The 21774-nt window shown below is 32.0% G+C and overlaps 4 protein-coding genes across 5 annotated transcripts; 2 read left to right on the plus strand and 2 right to left on the minus strand.

The window, feature by feature from the left end:
- Window positions 1-2993: 2993 nt before the first annotated feature.
- LOC107893652 (uncharacterized) lies at window positions 2994-3926 on the plus strand. The gene has a single exon (XM_016818708.2). The coding sequence runs from the start codon at window positions 3135-3137 to the stop codon at window positions 3573-3575; it is 441 nt and encodes a 146-aa protein (XP_016674197.1). The 5' UTR covers window positions 2994-3134; the 3' UTR covers window positions 3576-3926.
- A 7924-nt stretch (window positions 3927-11850) lies between these two features.
- LOC107893667 (uncharacterized) lies at window positions 11851-13857 on the minus strand. Its single transcript, XM_041075094.1, has 2 exons — window positions 12343-13857; window positions 11851-12197 (listed from the first exon to the last, which is right to left on the minus strand). The coding sequence occupies exon 1, from the start codon at window positions 13744-13746 to the stop codon at window positions 12349-12351; it is 1398 nt and encodes a 465-aa protein (XP_040931028.1). The 5' UTR covers window positions 13747-13857; the 3' UTR covers window positions 11851-12197; window positions 12343-12348.
- A 53-nt stretch (window positions 13858-13910) lies between these two features.
- On the plus strand, window positions 13911-16310 carry LOC107893660 (28S ribosomal protein S29, mitochondrial). Its single transcript, XM_016818717.2, has 6 exons — window positions 13911-14645; window positions 14774-14985; window positions 15102-15356; window positions 15474-15560; window positions 15750-15922; window positions 15998-16310. The coding sequence occupies exons 1-6, from the start codon at window positions 13919-13921 to the stop codon at window positions 16107-16109; spliced, it is 1566 nt and encodes a 521-aa protein (XP_016674206.2). The 5' UTR covers window positions 13911-13918; the 3' UTR covers window positions 16110-16310.
- A 99-nt stretch (window positions 16311-16409) lies between these two features.
- Window positions 16410-17949, minus strand: LOC107893675 (protein LURP-one-related 7). 2 transcript variants are annotated; one of them, XM_016818739.2, is made up of 3 exons: window positions 17557-17949; window positions 17171-17383; window positions 16410-16729 (listed from the first exon to the last, which is right to left on the minus strand). In XM_016818739.2, the coding sequence occupies exons 1-3, from the start codon at window positions 17788-17790 to the stop codon at window positions 16559-16561; spliced, it is 618 nt and encodes a 205-aa protein (XP_016674228.1). In that variant the 5' UTR covers window positions 17791-17949; the 3' UTR covers window positions 16410-16558. The 2 variants fall into 2 exon arrangements, with proteins under 2 accessions (XP_016674228.1, XP_016674222.1); XM_016818733.2 differs by having other exon boundaries at window positions 17171-17422; window positions 17557-17855.
- Window positions 17950-21774: the final 3825 nt, after the last annotated feature.

Genomic DNA, 21774 nt, shown 5'->3' on the forward strand with positions numbered 1-21774 from the left:
GAAAAATTAGCATAGGAGAGACCCAGGTTTATTAGATTGAATGAAAATGCATGGTAACGAAAATATATATATTATGAAAATGCATGGTAGAAAGATATTCTACAATGCTTTAAGAATTTTGCCTCCTGCTTAAAGATGCACAGATATAATATATATATATTAGAGGATGGTGAGCTTTAGGTTTGGATCTTAAACAATGGATGATGTTGGAGTTGGGTATAAGAAATTATTATATATATATATATATTTGTATGGGTGCACTAATCTTGGTTCAGTGAACCATATTGAAGATAGCGAAATGCCAGCTAACTGAAGGCAAATCCAAGGCAAGAGAGAGAAGATTCCCGATGTAAGAGAAAAATAAAAAGTACCACGGTCCATGAAGTTAAGTCGCAATTAACTTGTTCATTAATCACGCTGTATTTACATTATATAATGAATCAAACTGACATCAATTAATTGAGGTTTCCACCTTGGCTTTAGCGTGAAGACTGACTCCATTCACGTATTTCAATAATGAATATGTAATAAGATATAGAGTTCCCTCTATTTTTGTTAGATTCAATCGTAATTTAGGAATCTTTGGGTAGTAAGCAGAAGGGGGGGCTGTGCATGTGTAGCTACCATCTTTCCAGTTTAAAATATTTTTAGTCAGTCAGTTGAAAAACCTTAATTAAGCTATTAATTCCAAGGCCATGGTCGGTGTGCTTGATGCTCCAAACCTTCGTGCTACGAAGCTTCCTTCCTAATATTATTGTTACAATTATTGTGTCAGCAGAGTGAGTTTATGGATTCGTTGTGATTAATTAGGTAAACAGACAAAAATAGTAATCAAACCTTAATATTCCATTTCATTTATTTCCAACTTTCCGCGTATAATCAAACCCTAATTAACCAATTTCACTTACATCCTAATGATTTGATTGGGATCTGGGAGGTACAAAAGCCTCATTATTAGAGATTAACATAGATAATCTGAAATTGGATATGCCTACATATTTATTTTCTTTTTTCTAGTAACCTTTATGTTTACCATCATTCAAGAGTGATCTAATATAATTTTACAATCTACAAAGTAACTTTTTACTCCATGAGTAAATCACTTCCACACATACCTTTAATTAATGGGTCCGATGGTAAAGTTGTTTTGAGTCATATACATTACAATTCCAATAGACCTACCAAAATGTTAGATATTAATTTGACATGTATTTTAGGGGAGTAGGGCAAAGAGAGTAATACTCCTTGGGTCGAGAAAAACAAAATTTTGGTGCTCAAAATATCATCTTACAAAATGATTTGTGGTCATTATTTTTCACGTGTATCTATTATGGTAATTATATGAAATAATTGGTTACAAGTACTGTACTTGGTTTTTTTGTTATCTCAAAAAAAAAAAGTCCATCATTGATCGTTGTAGTAGTTCCAATCAGTAAGTAGCTGGCCAGCCAAGTCCACCGGGGGTCCGTAACAACTCTCAATGGCCCATGTGTTCTTGGCCAGACTGGTGCAATAATTCATGGCATTGGCAGCGATCAATGACCACCCCTTAATGTTCCTATATTTTTTATATATAACGTTTACTCTTCAAATTAATAATCATTTTAATTATCTCCAAAGTTGTCATGGGGCACTGTTGTTGTAGGACCCATCTTTTGCCCTTAATTACTACTTAATCTTCAAATTCTTCCTTCCCCCAATGAACCCCTTTTGGTAATTATTTAAACAATTTTTTCAAAAAATAAAAAAACTATTATAAACATTTAATCATTTTTGTCATTTAGTGTTTTTTTTATAATTATAAAATAAGAAGAATATTTGATGTAGTATGGGTGCATAAGTTTAATGCATCACCAGTTAATAATAAAATGACATATCATCAATTATTATTAATGTAAAATAAAAAATATTAAAGAGTTTAAGAACAAATATTAAACATAAATAAATGCAAAAACATCAAATCAAAAATTCAAAACTCAAAATCCTAAACTTATACTTAAAACCCAAATCCCAAAATGCATGATAATAGAAGAAAATGGTGATATTGTTTTTTTTGAAGTTACTTAAATTGGCATACATTATTTATGATTTAATGATTAATGAAGTGAAGTAACTTAGTTTATACAAAAGACCGAGGATTGATTAACCGAGCTTGAGTCTTTCAATAAGGATTTTGGAATCATATTTATTTATTTTTGAAAAGTGAAAATCTGAATCATAGATTTACCCTAAATTTTTATTATTTTTTACTATGGGGTTTGTGTCTTATGATTCGATCGAGTTGAGCAATATTGCTAGTATTTGTTTATTGATTAGAACACACAAACTAGAGTTAGATTTATTAGAGAAAAAGCCATAAGCATAACATGCATGCATGTAATTTAATATAAAATATTTCTTCATAAATTTACAAGTAAGGGACTTCTTTATCCATTTTAATTAGTTTTGTGAAGATAATTTTCCTAATAAGATCGGTATGCCGCCAATTGTTTTTCAGATTTTGACGGCCAAACTTCTAAGCAACATTATTTAAAGTCGTGGGGATTAATCCCCTTTGGGTTTGCCTTTTTCTTACAACATGATACAAATAAGAGCCTAAGGTGCAGTTTCCTTTTTCTTACAGTTACAGCACAAGGCGGCTTTAAGCTAATTAAATTTACAAGGCAATTAAAAGGAAGACCCGACTTCAAAGATAAAATTATACATAAGGTCTAATTATGCCCCTAGTCCTTGTATCTTTTGGATTTTTAAAAATTTAATTCTATACTTTTTACTTTGTTTGATTCATAATATTGTTAACTGATAAATTTCAGAAGTATGAGAGTACATGCTCTGGGGTTAAAGAATTGGGACATATTTAAACCGATATTAATAAATAAACAAATACCTAGCCATATAATTATAAGAGTAGGAGTAGGGCATTTTGGTAACTTTGGATATGCCATAAAATATAGTAATATTTTAAACATTAGTGCATATGAGTACGGTGTGCTTGCTATATTAACATGACATTGTCCTCCCTTACTCACACTTCATTCCAAGAAAGAGAAAGAGGAAATAGAAGGAGAGGAGAGGAGAGGAAAGTGGAGTTTTAAAACTTGAGAGAAAGGGGAGAGTTAATAATTTCCAAAGACATGGGGAACAGTTTAAGATGTTGTTTGGCTTGTGTTCTTCCCTGTGGAGCTCTAGACTTGATCCGTATAGTCCATTTGAATGGGTACGTAGAAGAGCTTACTGGTCCTATCACAGCTGCTGAGATCCTCAAAGCCAACCCTAACCATGTCCTAAGCAAACCAACCTCTCAAGGTGTTTTACGTAAAATCTTGATCCTCTCTCCCGATTCCGAGCTCAAAAGAGGCAACATCTACTTCTTGATTCCATCCCCACCGTCACTGCCGCAGAAGAAAAAAACTGGTGTGCACCACAAGAAATCTTCCACCAAAAAGCAAAGCAACAGTAGTGATGTTGCTTCGGATTGTGATCGTCCCGAGAAGAAACATTGCTCACGAAAGGATCGCCGGCGTGGTCATTCCGGAGTATGGCAACCTCATCTAGAAACCATCTCCGAAGACTAACAACCTTTTTTCTTTCTTTTTTTTGATTCCGTGCCGGGATCTCATTACATCTCCATCAATAATCACAAATGGACAATCATGCAATGGGGACGTGTTTTTTTTTTCTTTTCATATTATTATATTATTATAATATGTGGGGTATTGGCTTTGTGGATATGAAGTTACATTGAATCCTTTTGCTTTTGTTTTTTGTTTTGGGTCTGTCGCCTATAATGACAGATTCAGAATTCCACAATGTGTGTTGCTCCATGGTGGAAACTAAATGAGAATGAGAGTGAATATATTTGTATTAATGAAATTGTATTTACAGTTTACACCCTCAAGATGTAAGTAAAAACTGCTTCTCTTTTATACTATTGTCTTCTTCTTCTGCTGCTCTTTATTTATCAGTCATGATGCTGATGATGACATTAGAACCCTAATTCAATTGCCAAAGGGTAGACTCTTTTTCGTTTTAAAAGGGCAACAACAAGCTTAAAATTATTGATGCCAATTAATAATTGATCCAACTTCATTAAATTAGAAAGTAATACATGGATTAAAGTTTAAGGTTAATGATTATTCTTTTTATAAGCTGGGGAAGAGAGTTATGCTTGATTCATTACCACTGCTAACATGGTGCTTGTCTGTTGCTAAATACACTGTTTTCAAAACTAGAAGGCCAGTAATGAATAATTAGGGTTAATTATTTTGATATTGATCTACATGGAAAGTTGGCACATACGTATTTAATTATATCAAGTATAATGATAAGAAACCAAAAGTTGATAAATGGCGACATCTACACGCTACACATAATAATAAAATAATATTAGAAAAACAAGCTGGCAAAGTTTAAAGCCTTTTCAACATTTATGACTTGTCTTATAATGCAGTTCGCACATGGAATTAGACAAAACTCTCTCAAACTCTTCACTTTTTTATTAAAATGTTTTGGACCACACAAAGACTTCCTTGGGTTTAGTTTTCTTGTGGATCATATAAAATATAAAGTTTATCTGCTTTTTAACTACTGCACTCTTCTATTAATCTACGTTTATTTTCTTATATGCATCTATATAATTAATCATCCAAGTGATTAACTAATTGCTACTTAATTTCTTGTTTATCAACCAATTATGATAAAAAATAAACATGAACACCATCCCATGATTTGCTTGCTTTAGTAACAATACTAATAGGTTGATAAATCCCTTATATGGACTCTCAATGCCCCTTTCACCACGATATATCTATTAATAACAATACTTGAATTTTATATTTTATGATCTCCTATAGGCCTCTACGCTTTACCCATACCAGCCCAATGTTCTGCAATCTGTGATCCTAAGACCTATAGTTAATAATATGTGATTAGAATTGGGTTAATCTAGAATTTTAAATTCGTTTTTTAAGTTTGGGATGATTTTACTTGAAAAATAGATTTAAAATTTTGCTCAATTCTCACCTAGATAAAAAAGAAAGAAATTAAATTCGAGCTTGACTCGGCCCATCCGTATTAATTTTTTAAATGATTTTTTATATAAAAATAAATTTAAAAATATAATGCATCAAATACACTAAAAATATTAAATAATATTTCCTAACAAATTGAAAATACATTTAAAAAAGTCTTTATACTTAAATAACACTAAAATAATTGCAATTTAATAAGCAAATACTTCTAAAATAATAGCAAAATTAGCAATTAAATAAGAGTGATACAATATCCAATTAATAACAACAAAATATTAGTAGTATAATATCGAAATGGCAACAAAACAAAAGTGAAATGATTGCAAAACAACAACGAAACAACAACAAAATAGTTTATTCAGGTTGGGGCAAGCTGGGCCCGAGTCAAAAAGATCCTACTCGAGGCTCGACTCGTTTAGAAAACAAACCTTATTTTTTATCCAAACCCATTTTCAAGCTATTATTTTCATTGTTTTTGTTGTTGTTTTGTCATTGTTTTGGTGTCGTTTCACTATTATATTGTTGCTATTTTATTGTTATTGTTTGGATATTTTATAACTCTTATTTTATTGTTAATTTTACTACTGTGTTAAAGGTATTTGCTTGCTATGTTACACCTGTCTTACTGTTATTTAAATATAATCAAATTTTTAATTTATTTTGAATTTGTTGGGAAACAATTATTTAAAAATTTTTAGTGTATTTGATGTATTATATTTTTTTATATTTGTTTTTATATAAAAAAATAATATGGACGAGTTGAGTTTGCTCAAAATTTTAGGCCCATTTTTCAGGCCTAGAAAACGAGCCTAAAATTATATTAAGGCTTGGCCCGACCTATGATCACTTCTAGTTTCAGGTATGTGACAAGATGAATGATCGCGAGTATTCTTGTCTTTCAATGACACTAGCGGATTTGTTGATATAATTGAAATTGTCTTCTAACCATTTCATCTCTAACCAACTACCACTAAACTTGCCTGTCACATTGCCTAATAGTTGCTCACAAATTGCACTTCATTTGCCAATGTTGAATGCCCCATCAACTGGTAAACCAAATTGTAATGCTACATCCTTGAGTGTAATTGTACACTCACTACATGAAAGATGGAATGTGTGTCTCGGGTCTCCATCTTTCCACCAAAGCGCTAATAAGTGTTGGATCCAATTTAGTCCCCCGAGCATACAAGACACATACAAGAATCCTACCTCTTGCAAGTGTTGTTCAATAACATGCAATGCCCTCGCACTTAAATTATGTATGTATGTCTCGATAATCCAATATTCAATTTGATTATATAAACATAAAAAATTATAAAATTAATAATGTTAGCAACTTAATAGTTAAATTAATTAAATTTAAAAAAATTAATAATATCTTCTTACTATTTACAACTGAACACCGGAAATGTGTTTGTCATCCAAACGAATAAGTGACATTGACATTTTTAAAATTATAAAAATCAAATAAAATTAAAGAAATTACGAAATATAAAGTTTAGACAACAAGAATTTGAGAGAAGTTAAATGAAAAATTAAAAATAAAATAATTGAGAGAATAAATGAATAAAATTGAGAGAATTGAAAGAATAAGATTTGAATGCAAAACAAATAAAATGAATTGAGTATATATAATAAATAAACTAGCTGCTAGGAAAAAAGTTTTAACCTTTGAATTTTTTAACTGTGGAAAAACTTAGTGTTGGACAAAAATATATCCAGTAAAACATATTTTTCATTTCTCTCTCTAAAATCCTTAAAAAAAAACTATATTGGAGTAATTAAAATTTAAAAGTGGCAATTGGCTTTTTGCTAATTTACCCGGAAAAGTTGCCTTGTTTTAGTTTTCAAAAACAGATATCCGTGTGTTGTCTTGTCTCTTTTAATTACTTTTGTAATATGCCTGTGCCTGCCATGTTTGAAAATTGAAATTAGACACTTGGACAAGGCAATGCTCAAATTTTGACATTTGGGCTTGGTTTGTATATTAAATAATAAATAGATCAAAACAGAGACTTATTAATTATTTATATTAATATTTTCACATATTACACTATTATATATATGTGCACCTTACTTTAGTTGGGTGGGTGTTTTGTTTTTCTCTACCACCTCGGGCTATATGGAGTGTTAGAATTTAGGGTCAGTTTAGTATCACCTTTCACAAATATTTTTAAGTTAAAAAATACTTTTACTTCAATTTTTTGGCTTCTGTTTTTTAAAGAAAAAAAAATTCAAAGCAATTTTATTGTAAAAGTAGTTTTGGAAAGTTTAAATTTTTTGTGTTAAAAGTGTTTCTGAGAAGTAATGCTAAATTAGTATGTCTAATGCCTACGACAACGTTAAATGGTTCTGGTTTTCATTTGGATTATTTTGCTACATACTACAGTTGTGTCACATGATAAATCTGTTATTTCCTTTATAAATTTGTTAAAAATATTTTTTTTAAATATTAATAAGAACATAAAAAATTAAGGGTAAACTATCAAAATAGCCACTTTTGTTTACCTCAAGCTATATTTTAGTCACTTATGTTTGAAATGTTACGTTTTAGTCACTTACTTTATCACGTTGTAACATTTTAGTCACTGAGCCATTAATTATCGTTAACGATGTAACGGTAAACTAACATGGAACGTTAAATCATCATTTTAAATAAAAATTTTAGTTAATTTATACAATCGTCCCCATATTTTTTCATTTTGAACAATTTAATTTTTTTTCTTTTATGTTCTTTTAACTTTTCTTTTCTTTTTTTCTTTATTTTTTATTATCTTTTTCTTCTCCCTCTGTTTTCCTTCCTTATTCATTTCTTGTAACATAGTTTTTCTATATTTGTCATTTGTTAAAACTAGTCCTTATACTTTTATTTCTTTTGAACAATTTATTTTTTTCGAGTGAGGCAAGCTTGGGGGCTAGTTTTAACAAATGAAAATCATAAAAAAACTATATTAAAAAAAATGAAGAAGGGAGGGAAATAGAGGAAGAAACAGAAGAGAATGAAAAATAAAAAAAATTTAAAAGAACATAAAATAAAATAAAATTAAAATTAAATTGCTCAAAATGAAAAAAAAATATATGGACCAATTGTAGAATTTAACCTAAAATTTTCATTTGAAATGATGATTTAACATGTTACATCAATTTACCGTTTTACCATTAACAGTAATTAACGGCTTAGTTACTAAAATGTTATAACACGATAATGGAAGTGACTAAAATGTAACATGAGACAAACAAAATTAACTAATTTGATAGTTTACCCAAAAATTAATATAAATGAAACTATAAAAAAATCATTTTTTAAATATATAAATTAATATAAATTAATAGTAATCATAAAAAAATACATAAAATTCTAGGAAACCATCTATGACCTAAAAAAGTTCCAAAATAAATAGCTTGGGCCTAGCCCAACCCAATATAATATGGGATAGTTTGGGCCTGGCCCAATCCAGCCAGTTAAAAAGTTAAATTTTTAAATAAAAATGGAATTACAATTTTATTTATTACTAAAACCACAAATTTGATAATCCATTCCATATTAGAAAAACAATTCACATAAACTTGATTTGGAATGATAGATTAGGATTTAGGATATCAATTAATGTTGAATTTATATAAACTTGTTAAGTTGTTCCAGATTAAGAGCGCCAACCACTAAAGCCTTGAAAACCCCTTTTTGCTCCATTTTTATGCTGAAAGAATATTTTTTTTTTGCAGATGTATTTGAGCTCTTGCTTCTGCAACGATTCACTATTAAAATTTGTGTAGATACTTTTTTTTTTAAATTGAATTTTTATTTTAAAAAAAACAGAGTCGCCATTATTTTTTTTATTAGGTGTAATTGGATCACTTCGTAATTTGATCTTTTTTAATGAAAGTTTAGATTTACTAAATCGATGATTTTTGGTCTACAAGATCTAGAAAATGGAGTTGGAAGTTGGTTACGTACGAGGAAGAATTAGCACCTTATAACGCCTAATATTAGTACCTAGTTGATTAATAAGTGTCTTAGTGTCAAAAGTTGAAAATTCGAAAATTTAAATATGATCCCTCTTTGCATGTTTTTTTTATTAAAATCACTTAGTTAAGTCAAAACTTATATAAGAAGCCTTCTTATCTCGAGACAATGTCATGTCCCGTGAGTTAGGACACTAAATCTCGAATTCTCGAAAATAAAATTGCTCCTTATTTAATTATTGTTTAAATCTCATGTGTTATTAATTTTAAAATGATATTCGGTTATTTAAGTTCAAAGAGAAAATAAAACCCAATAAGTTAAGGCATACCTTGATTTTGAAATTCTCCTTTTATGCATCGAATAAAAATTAATGTAATATTTAAAATGATGTATACTTAATTTACTTGGGCATGATAAAGAAAAATGATAAATACATTGTAATATGACCTATGTGATGATGATAGCAAAGTAAAAGAAATAGTCGTGTGGATAAGAAATGAAATTGTGATATTAAGGTAATAAGTAAATAAAATAAAATAAAATAATTTTAAAATAAAAAATAAAAAAATAAAACATATTGGTAAATAATAATACAATTAGGATAGTAATAAAAATATCGAATTATAAAAATAATAATGATATTCATATCGTAACTACTATCATACTAATAATACGAGTAGATAAAATAATAACAACGAGGATAGCATAAAAATAAAATATATAAATGAAAGGAAATATGAATAACATAAATTTTAAATACTAAAATAAATAATATGGTAAATAAAGAGACAATTAATCAAATAAGAGATTAAATTGAAATTTAAATAGAAATTAAACCAGAAATTGCAAAATAATTAAAGAGATGGGAAATAAAGGACTAAATTGATAGTTCAATAAAATCTAATGCCTAAATTAGAAAAAAAAAAGATAAAAAGGGCTAAACTAAAATGCGGCGCAAAAGTCCAAGGACCCCGAGCCCCAGGTGAGTTTTCTTTTTTCTTTCCGTTTTTATTTTATTTTATTTATATATAAAATAACAGATTAAAAAAAGAAGAAGGAAGAAAAATAAAAAAGGGGATTACCTTTGAAGTTTTTTTCGATTGATTCCCTCTTTTTCTTTTCTTTCTTTTTTTTTATAGTTTTTTTTAATTTTTATAGCCGAATATATTACACTATTTTCTACTGTTTTTCTACTATTCATTGCTATCCTTGCATTTCTATTTCTGTTATTTGAGTGTTTGTTTCTGTCCTTTTCTTTCTGTTTTGCACGTGTCCTTGATCGACAATGGGAAGAGGCGCTCTCGAGGCGTTAGACCTCGGGCGCCGTTTGTGCTGACATGGCCAAGACATAGGAGCAGTGGCGGGAGGCTTAGGAATTAGGGTTTTTGTTTTACCGAAAATGAGTTTAGGCTGTGGGCCTATAATTGGGTCTTAGGGTTTTTTTTTAATTCGAGCTTGCAATTTGGGTGTGGGTTTTTTAAAAATTCGGCCTTGTAATTTGGACTAACATGTTTTGCAATTGGACTATTTTTCGTTGGACTTTATTATTTTTTTGGTTTAACTTTTTTGTTTTATTTGTTTGTAATTTGGGCCGAGCAAAATTAGGCTATTACAATTTGTATGTTAATAATATTTGGCTTTGGGTTGGTTTTACTATTAAAATTATGTAACTATATATATTTGTATTTGAAGTTGTGTCTTTTATTATAAAATTGGGAGCCATTTATAAAGGGCTCGTGCCTCTTTACAATAAATATTTTTTTCACTGGAGAATTATCTCTTACACCATTAGGCTCCATTCGGCCTTGCTTCTGTGATGGGCTTTTGCCCAAAAATCACTTTTTTTCTAAAAGCATTAAAGAACAGCCTCCATCTTTGACCATTTTTTAACTTAACAAAATCACTTTTTTACAGATGAAGAAGTAGCAAATCTGCCACTTTTTTTAAGCCAAAAGTGCTTTTGGCATTATGTGACTTTTTTAGCCTTATGTTTTCTTCTTTCCAACAGACTACAAGACTGCTAAAATTATAATAAATAATTAATATTAATTATTGAGAATTATTTAAAATTAATATTATATATTAAAATATTAACAATAAGTTATAATAAATTATTTTTTATATTATTACTAAAATATCATAATATTAACTAATTTAAACATTATTTAAATACATATTTGTTACTTTATAATATCATGCCTAAAATGGACATTTTATTTCTCAAAAGCAATTTTTAACAGCAATACCAAACACTCAAATTTTAAATTAAACTTTTCAGAAGCACTTCTTAAAAGTATTTTTCCATAGCACTTTTCAAAAACACTTTTTAAAAGCATTACCAAACTAGCCCTTACAAAGATTGCATAATAGCTTTTCAGATTATTATTATTATAATTTGCAGAGAATATATTCTCTTATTACAACATTTCTGTAGAGAATCTCACAGTTCATTCTTAGTTGCTTTTGGTAGGGCTTTACTTTGTAGGAAATTTCACTGTTCATTCTTGTCTTTAAAAAATTATCATCATTTTTTGTTGATTATGGTGATAATTACTGAGGTGGTATCTTTTGCAGGATCCACTATTTTGATTGAAGACGTTGATGATTTCTGGTCTTTTGATCTAAAATCTATTAAGCTTAGCATTTCAACCATGAGTTTTTTATATTTCTTCTTTATAAAATATTTTAAAAATATATATAGTTTAGTTTTGCCAGCTTAAGCTTCAAAAATTATATCCAAAGCTTGACACATACAAAAGTTGAGTTTTTTCTATTTGTTCAAACTCTCTAATATTTTGGATGGATAAAAAAAAGATGAAATTCAGCATTTTAATTTATTACCATTAGTATTTGTTTCTAATTAAGACTCTGATAACACCACTCTTATTGCACAAGTTTGTTGTTGCAAAAACCATCATCGACACGTGACATCCGGAGTCTAATGACCACGAATCCAGCATGTGCCATCCTAAAGTCGGTCGTAATAAGCTTGACTAGTTCTTTGCTTGGTGCTGCCTTCTCTTTTCTTCTTATGATGCTTATGTTGGGTATTGTTCCATGCTCATGACGTGCGTATGGTGATGCAACCCGATCATTAGGGCCTTTCATAATGATCATTCCAATGTCATAGTATGAGCTCGAAACAGATGGTGGAACTTGTGGCCAAATGGCAAACTAGTGCAAGCTCCATCATGGTCAAATGGCTGTGAACAAGTTTACAACAATTTGAATGAAACAATCTTGTATATGCTTGAAATACAAATTCTCTGAGCATGCATTTAGGATATAGCAGAAAAGAAAAAGAAAAACACGATGAAAAAGAGAACCATTTACAGAATGTACGATTACCGATGATCACCGCCATTGATGTACAAGAACCCCTCTAGCTCTCAAAGAAGTAAACAAGTCCAAGCATTGGCGATATGTGTTGTGATACTTGGGGCTTCTCTGTCCTGGACAACATTTCTGCCATCTATCATAATGACACTCCAAAAACACCTCATCGATCAAATAGATTGCTCCGGTCTCAATCAACCTAGGCATCAAATGAAACTCGGTGCCCTCCACATCCATTTTCATCACCACAAAGTCTCTCTCGCCCACCAGACTCTTCAGCCACTCTGTTAAATCAAACCCTTGAATCTTATCCACATCATCCACGTAGCTAGCTGATGACTGAACCGGGTGTATCCTCCCCATCCCTCTACCTCGCTGCATTCCCATACTCTTCCTTTTGGGATCCCTGGTTATCTCGAAAAACAATGTCTCGTTCCTAATCCACGCCGCGTAAGGCAATAGCTTCACACTTTTCTTCGCCTTGTACTCTTCATGAAATGCCTTATCGGCTTCAATGGCGTATATTTCGAAGTTTTTGTTCTGTTTCGGGTATTGTTTCTTGAACCAGTTGCCAATGCTTGATGCGTAGCTTCTTGCTCCTACGTCTATGTAAACGTACTTGCGTTTGAAACTAATGTCCACCATTGAAGTCAAGTATTTGATGTTTTGGATGTTTCTTTTCAATGTGATCCATGGTTTTAAGGGTTCTTGTTCAATCAAAGGCTCCGCATTTCGGATTATTTCGCGTCTCAACTCTGGATTGTTGTTGTTACCTAGAGATGATTGTTTCTGCCTCTCTTTCTTCATCACAATCTCCTGGATTTTGGTAGAAGGATCAGGGCCGTCGGTTTCACGAGACCTGATCAATCTCAAGCAATCAAACAGATCAAGAAATGATTGAAAACTGTAGGCATCTTTAGCCGTCAAGTGAACCACCAAGAACCCGCCTGGTTTTAGAGTCCGGCAGATCTCTGAACCCAACTCCAGCGGGAAACGATAACCCTCCAAACCGCTTGAGAACTCGAAGTCAAAGGTGTTGCCTTTGAAGGGAAGTTTCCGCGATGCTCTTTTGGGAATCCCGACGGAATCTAAAACGCCGATTCTTTTCAAGGCTTGGACTTCCTCTCCGGTTAGGGTTTCAATGCAAAGAGACTTTGAGTTGGGAGAAAGATACCCATAGGCGATCAAGTCTTGGAAAACAGAGGCGTAATAGTGGATATATCTTTTATCAGATTGGACGGCAACGGAAGATGGGTGCCGGACGTTGAAGAGGCAGAAGTCATCGCCAACGGAGCAGGATTGGCCCCTGATGGCGATTAAGAAAGCAAAACGGACGGCGAAGATGAGGACGCCGAAGGAAAGGAAGCGTACGAGGATGTTCTTGAGGAGGCTAGGTTTCAGTGAAGAAGGGTCCATTGACGGTTGGATATTGGCTCGGAACTGGAAGAGAATTGAAAAGACTGGTTTGGCGCCAAGTAGAAAATTAAGGAATTGAAGGGTAAAGTGGGAATCTCACGTGTCTCTTCTTCTTCTTCTATGGGAAGGTTTTATTGGGTTGAATAAGCTATGGTTTGGGCTGTAAATCTAAATGTTAATAAATTTAGCCCAAATTAAAAGTTGGGTTCTGGTACATAAAAAACTGGGTTCATGTAATTATGCTTTTTTCCCTTCTCCTCTCCAAAACCTAAAACCCCCAGACTCCTACCCTGAGAAAGGGGAAGGAAGACAGAAGTATTTACTGATAAAGCAGCTAAGAAACGAAGAAATGTTGAGGTCCATTGCAAAACGAGCCACGCTCTTAAAGCCACGAGCTGATTCACCTATAATCCCTCCCCTCATCTCTTCCCAATCCAAGCTCTATTCTTCCAAGAACGCAAAGGCCTCCCACGGGAAATCCAAGAAAGGCGATCCCAAGTCCAAGACCAAGTCCAAGACCGGCGGTTCCTCTTCCACCGTTTCCTCCTCCACTGGTGATGACCTCGATTCTGCCGGCGCCGACGACTTCGAGGCTGCTCGAGCCCGCCGCCTGGTCGAGGACGAGAATGACCCTTCTCTAGATGTGGGTCCCAATGGACGTCCCTTGTTCACTTCCACTCCCTCACTTTCCCTGCTCACTCGGAAAGACTGTTGCTCGTACATGAAGTTCAGTGAGAAGGGATTGAACCAAGTGTTGCCGGAGGGTTTGCCGACGGGGATGGTGACGGAGTTCAAGGAGTCGATGAGGCCGGCACTCCTTGTTCGACAGAGTTTCTTGGATCTTCGTGATAATTTTAGACGCATTGTAGATCCTCCAATGTGGTCTTCTAATGCTAAAGGTGCATCTTTTTCATCTTCTCTATTTCAAAAATACAATGTCAATGTTCTTTTTCCCTGCTATTCGAAGTTGGTGTTGCTAATAGATTGCATTTATGGTGTGAATTTATTCCGATATTTACATTTTCAGCTCCTAAAGCGAGAAAGCAAATAGTTTTGGACGGACCGGTTAGCTGCGGGAAGAGTATTGCGCTTGCAATGCTTGTGCATTGGGCTCGTGATGAGGGTTGGCTTGTTCTCTATGCTCCTAGAGGTCGTGAATGGACGCATGGAGGATGTTTCTATAAAAATTCCGAAACAGGTTTTTGGGACACACCTGTACAGGCTGAAAATATCCTCAAGGCTAGAACCTTTCCTCTATGTCAATTCAAACTGTTTTCATGCTCATGTCCTTTCCACAGTAGAAAGAAAGAAAATAAGTCTGCTTGATTTGATGTTAGTGGTTTTTGGTTATACAGGATTTTCTGAAATACAATGAATCACGCCTGCAACAATTGCCATGCCAAATTTTTGATCCTATTCGATTGGGAGAAGGTGCTGGTGTTGGATTTATGAAAGGAGTTGAATCCATGGCCCTCCCTGAAGAGTCAACATTGTATGACCTGGTTCAAATGGGAATCAAGTACACACATGCAGCTGTTGGAGTTGTAGTTCGGTTGAGGAAAGAATTATCACTCGTTAAAGATGTCCCTGTGCTTATAGCAATTGACCAGGTTGGCACCACATTTCCATTCTTATAGTCCCTAGCTACATGATTGAACTTTATTCTAACTTTTTGTTGTTGTAAATAGTTGGCATATTTTTACTGATGTATCTTGTTATGTCTTCAGTATAATAATTGGTTTACCTTCAGTGAGTATGAGGAACCAGTGACTGTCCGTTCTTGTCGACCAATACACGCTAGAGAACTTGCAATGGTTGGTATATCGACTCCTTTGTTTCATTTATGTTGCTTGGTGGATTATGTTCTTAACATAGAAATCTAGGTACTAACTTTCTTTTGCGTGTTTCTCTGTTGAAAAGAGTGGAATCTGGATCTAACAGTAGGTCTCGCAACTATCATCACTATCTTTTTATCTTAAGATTTTATATTTGTTTGTTTGCAGGTGAATGCCTTTAGGTCCATGATGCATGAGGACATGATGGTTGGAGCTTTCTCTCATTCAACTGCTGTGGGAAAACTTCGTTTAGATTTGCCAGATGTACCTGTTGGTGCCCGTGTTAACATGCCTCGTTACAGTCCTGATGAGGCAGCAACTGTTTGCCATTACTATGTCAGGTTTGAATACGTCGATTTTTCTCTTGTAGATTACATGCGAGCCTTTAGTAGAGTTACATGGTTTGTTGTTTGCAGGCAAAGGCTTGTAAGAAGGGAAGCATTTTCAGAGGAAAGCTGGAAAAAAGTGTACTACTTATCCAACGGAAACGGAGCAGAAATGAGATGGTTACTTCCTTTGATGCGGTAAAATAAGATAGATAGAGAACATAAAATGGCCTCTACAAGTTTTAAAGACCTGCATTGATAGACTAGCTTGTTCGGTCATGGTGTCTTTTCTCAAAAAAATCTGGTGAGATATTTGGTTGAAGATGTCATTTTATATTCCCAGATAATGTAGTCGACTAGTGCTCTCATCTTTAAGAAAATTATTGTTTATTTTTCTTTGCAATTGATAAATTTTTTCATTAAGAAACGGATTGATTGCATTGCTTAGATACTCAAAACATTTTGAGAATCTAAAGGAAATAAATTGTTACCACACTCAGGCTGAATTTTAACGTTATGTATGTGCCTTTTTATTTCATAAATAATTGAATTGAAAAGAATACACAATCTCGAAAGAATATAACAATACAATGCCTGTGAATGTAATAGGTATCTAACCACCCTCTGCTTTCAGTTTATGGGTTTTTATATTCATGTCGATACTGGTAATTTATCCAAAATTTTGGACTTTTTGGGACCATTAACCAAGAATATCACCACGACTGCAACAATCAAAGCAGGATCAACAAAGCTAGGAAACATGGTTAGTTGAAATTTCCTTCTACTAACGTAAATCTGCCGAAGCTTGTGCATGAGACTGGTCTGCATGAATGAAAGTATACAATTATATTCTCAAAATGTGCACAAGAAGTATGGTATAAGCAATTAGGAGGTAGGATCCAGTAACACATTCAACTAAACTGAGGTCTGTAACAAGAACCGCCAATTGCATCACATTTTATGTTTACGCTATGATCAGATTATTTCAGTAAATCTCTATGATCTCTCATGTTAGTATAGCTATTTGACATTTGGACATTGGTCAATGCGGAAGAAAAGGCAAGCTATTTACAGTGGTGAAGGGGCATAACAACAATAGCCCAAGGGCATATTGGGAGACAAATGAGCATCTCATTCTCATTACCCATGTTTGCAGGAACAAAGTTGAGCTCATATTGGTCATAATAGTGCCTATTACGGCTCATCGAGGCCTTGGTAGTTTGTAAATAGGAATGCTTTTATATATAGAGATTTTATACCTACCTGAGCCACAATAGAATCGCCTTTGTAGATGGTACAAGATCTTTGGAAATGACAGCCTTTGACCTTGAAATCACAAGTTAACTCTCCCTGGTGGTTTTCAGCAACAAGAAATACCTCCAACTCAGTTCTAGCGAATTTATTGGATACCCTCTGCACTTGGAATAACAAATCCTTCTGCCCATCATCACCCTTAAAACCTTGCCAAGACCCATCCTTCAACCAGGAAACATACGTGCATTTACTTCTAGGGAACTCCAAATAAAATAAAGTTGAACAGCAATGACAAGAATCAATAATTTGAGGGGTTTCTACCGTCTAATCAACCAAGTTTAAACAGATAGCAATACACAGCATATAAGAAGAAGAAGATATAGGGAGAAACTAACATGGTGGCGGTAGATAGAGATGAGAGGGTCTCCGGCGGAATCGAGGAGTCGAAGCGTCTTTTTGGGGTGATGAGATGGAGAGTTGAGGCGGAAAAGGATGTTGCCGGAAGAATCAGCGAATGCTAGGAGGCCACGCGGGAGAGAAGGGTGCTTTTTGGATACGAACAGATCGACGGGAATGGGCCAATGCGCCATTGCCAAATTCTCTGCATCCTCTACCTCAGCTTCCAGCATTCAAAGAAAAACGGGTGGAGAAGGAAGAAATTAAAACTAAGAAAATAATAATACAGGAGTTTGTTTGGTTATTGAAGCGTGTTTGGAGAAAATAAGTAATAAGAACGGAGGAGTAGTTCAAAAAAGGACGGCGAGCAGACCCATTTTCCAACTTTGATAACAACATCAACGCGGAAGGAATCAGGAGAAGGCAAAGAACTGAAAGCCCAATGAATTTTACTAATGGGCCTGTGCTGGGCTCTAATCCAGTTTCTTTTCCTTTTAGGGTTACTTTAAAACCGTATTGATAACAACACTCAAATAGAACAATAACTTCATAGTACTATCGCAATGCTTTACTAAAAAAAATAGAAAATTGCTAATAGCAGAAAAATCACTTTTTTTTTTTGGCTTAAAATGTACTATAAATAATATTCACTTTTTCTTTTGGTATAATTCAATAGAAAACTTTAGATGGATATAAATATATATTTTTAGTAGACCTAATGTATTCTCTATCTCCCTTGTTTTACAGTTCATACAGATTTCCCATAAAATCCTATTGTTCTAAAGGAGCCTCATCCTTGAAGGAACCAATTTCAATTTCTGATATTGAAGAAACTCTAGAGTTCCTAGCCTAGTTGTGATTAGGTGCGTAATAGAGTTGAGTCGAACTTGAATACTTGACTTGACTTGATTTGAATATTAATTTTTAAGCTCAAGAACTCATTCGTATTTCTAGCATATCTAATTTATTGTCATTAATTTTGTAAGGGGGGTATTATTTTCTTTTGCTACCAGATTTTGTCAAAAATGTTAAAAGGAGAAATTCTTAGTGCATCTGATTGATTGCGCAGTTGTTGTTTGTTCCATTACAACTAACATTGCCACTATCTTCGTATCATTGGATTTTTAAGTTTGTTGTTTTTGATGTTCTGTTAATATTATTAATGCAGCAAAATTAGGATATTGATTAGTATAATTCGTTAAAGGAAAGTAAATTCTATTAAGAGTCTAAAATTTTCTAAGGATGAACTTGCCTTTTATATATATATATATATGGAGATGTATGTTTTCAAAAGGATGGAGATATACTATTAAATAGAATGACTGTGTGGTGTTGTGGCTGCTCACTTCATCTTTTAATCATGTGACCGAAGGTATAGAGTATATTTTTTGATTTATTATTTATATTTTTTAGGATAAAAAAATAGAAGATGACAAATAAAAACCCTGAATAGAAGAAGAAAGAGAGAGTAATTATTCGAGGTTGGTGAGATCACATCAACTCGTTTTCTAGATGCGTTGTCGAGGAAAATATTTGGTATTGCTATCACTACTCTCTATGTTGTTATATTTTTCTACATTGGAGTTTTATATATGTTGTTGTGATAAACATCAAGTCTTCTTCAAAGTACAAATGATTAATATTTTTAAAAATATTTTCAATTATTGACTCACGTGATGTTTTTCTCACCGTCACTTTTGCCTATGCTTTTTGTTCCTAACTCACATTTTTATTTAATTCCATATCATTATTCTACCTTTTTTTCTACTTTTTGTATTACTTGTAACATACATGTACAATATATATGTTCCTGCATGGCCTTTTCTTTCTCTCGTCTTTATCACCTATTTATCACGAATTAATTCTTTTTTTTGTGTTAAATTAATATTTGAAATTTAATTCTATTTTTATTTTGTTATTATTCGTATATCTGTTAAATTTACTGGCGTAACATTTTGACATTTTAAAAATTGATATTGCAACGGGCTTGAATTTAATAAATAATTTTAGCAATATTGGCAACTCTTAAAAGTTATATCAATATTTTAATCAGAGTAATGTATTTGGGCTAATTAATCAATGATGTTAAAAGCCAAGATATCAAAATTTCTCAAAAAGTTTAAATAATGTTCAATAAATAATGAAATATATAGTTTGAAACTAATACTAACAATATATATATATGTACGAAAATAAAATAAAATAGTTTGAATCGTGAGTGAAAATAAATTTAAATAGGTAAATACATGTGAAATAGTTTATATAATAGTATTAAAATATATAGAAAAATTAAAATAATGCTTTGATTGAAGTGATAAAGTTGCTGGTGATATGAGTTTAAATATCTTTTTATGCAGTTTTTTATTAATTTTCTTAAAACTATAAAATAAATTAAAATGTTATATTATAATAATATAACTTATTTTAATTATGAAAGAATTATAATTTATCAACTAAAAATTTAATGCATAACACCAAATTTAATAAAAGAGGATTGTCACCTAAACTCAATTATTGCAAATATATAAGTGGACTTTAATAACAAAGAATCCTATTATATATTAGAGTTTGGCTGAGTAATCTTGAGCTTAGTCCAGCATTTTGAAGACATTAACATGGGTGAAACTTTCAACTTCTTATTTGGAGACAAAAATAATCGAATTTTGTTGTTATAATCACATAATTGGTAGCAACATAAAAAATAATTGATTATGCAGTTGGTAATCATTTATGTTTGTGAAGTTTAGTTCAGAGAAATAATCTATTATCTTTAACTTTATACAAATAATGATTTAACTTCCACTCCATTTTTACACTTAAGATCTAGATTTCTCTCACTAAATTTTCTTCTAAAAATTTAATTTGTAAAATCTGGTGATTAACACTTATTTTACTTATGAAAATACAATCTCAAAAACAATTCCCAATGAACCAAGTGCGTGCTAAAATTCTCTATCACATTCTTACATATTACAAATCAAATACAATTATAAATCTCCACAAAAAAAAAAAAGCTACAAAAGCAGCATTAAAAGCATCCTAATAAAATCTAGGATAATTTAGGAATATTCAAAACAGGTATTCAAATTAGGGGATATAATTTACTTAATCTAATTTGATTCAATTCATAATGATTTTTATCTTAAAACAAAAATTTGCTTGACACACTTCCACAAAATCACTATGGTAATGCCCAATTGTTTTGTTTCAAATGATTGCCGATTTCATTTGACTACTCTATCCAAACATTAAGAAAGATCCAAGTTTTATTGGTCTTTATTATTTTAAAAATTAAAATCTTAATTGGTGGGAAATGGTTTACGAAAATATTTTCTATTTTCATTTTTAGAAAATAGTTTTCATTTCTAGTTTTTAAAAATTTAAAAACACATAATAAATAGAAATAAAAATTTGTTTTAAATAATAAAAAAAACAGATTTGTTAATTATTTTTTATAATAAAAAATAAAAAAATCTATTTATATGAATTTAATTAATATACCAAATTTAATATTTAAAAAACTGTAATATTTCACTTTTACAAAATATTGTTAGTGAAAATAACGAAAATAACTTTTTATTATTTTCTAATTTTCACATTTTTTTAAAAAATTTTCAACCATATATATTTTTCTATATTTTCCATTTCTAAGAAAACGAAAAAAAAAAAAGAGGATTGCTTTTTGAACTCAAATAGCATTACATTTGTAATATTTTAGCTTAAATCAAAGGAAAAAATAGAGCAATAAAAAGATGGGGGGGAGGGAGATTTAGACAAAACTTTATGTCAAAGTAAGTCTAAATTAAATTAAATTAAATTAGAGGCATGTTAGGGTTAGGGACATGGATGGGGCAGGGAAATGTGTAATAGATTTGTTTGGTTGCGATCATTACAAAATGGGGTCTCTCGTGTGGAATAGAGGATGCAGAGAATCTCCAAGGAAGCCCACTCGACCGATTACACATGAATTAGCAGTAGTATACCCCTCATGTACTTAAACTAATCAATCTTAATTATTCCAAAAATCAGAATAACAATTAATTAAAGATGGACCGACACGTTTCGAAAAATATATGAAAGAGCCTATGCATGTAGGACATTGAGCAATATAATATATTAATAGCATATTAGACCTTGTTGATTTGGCGCTTGTTTCGCATGGCTCTTGATTCGAGGGACTTGGGGCTGCATATCAGGGACTGATGTTTCTTTGTGGC

This window comes from Gossypium hirsutum, chromosome A08 (genome assembly GCF_007990345.1).
Source record: "Gossypium hirsutum isolate 1008001.06 chromosome A08, Gossypium_hirsutum_v2.1, whole genome shotgun sequence".
NCBI classification, from domain to species: Eukaryota; Viridiplantae; Streptophyta; class Magnoliopsida; order Malvales; family Malvaceae; genus Gossypium; species Gossypium hirsutum.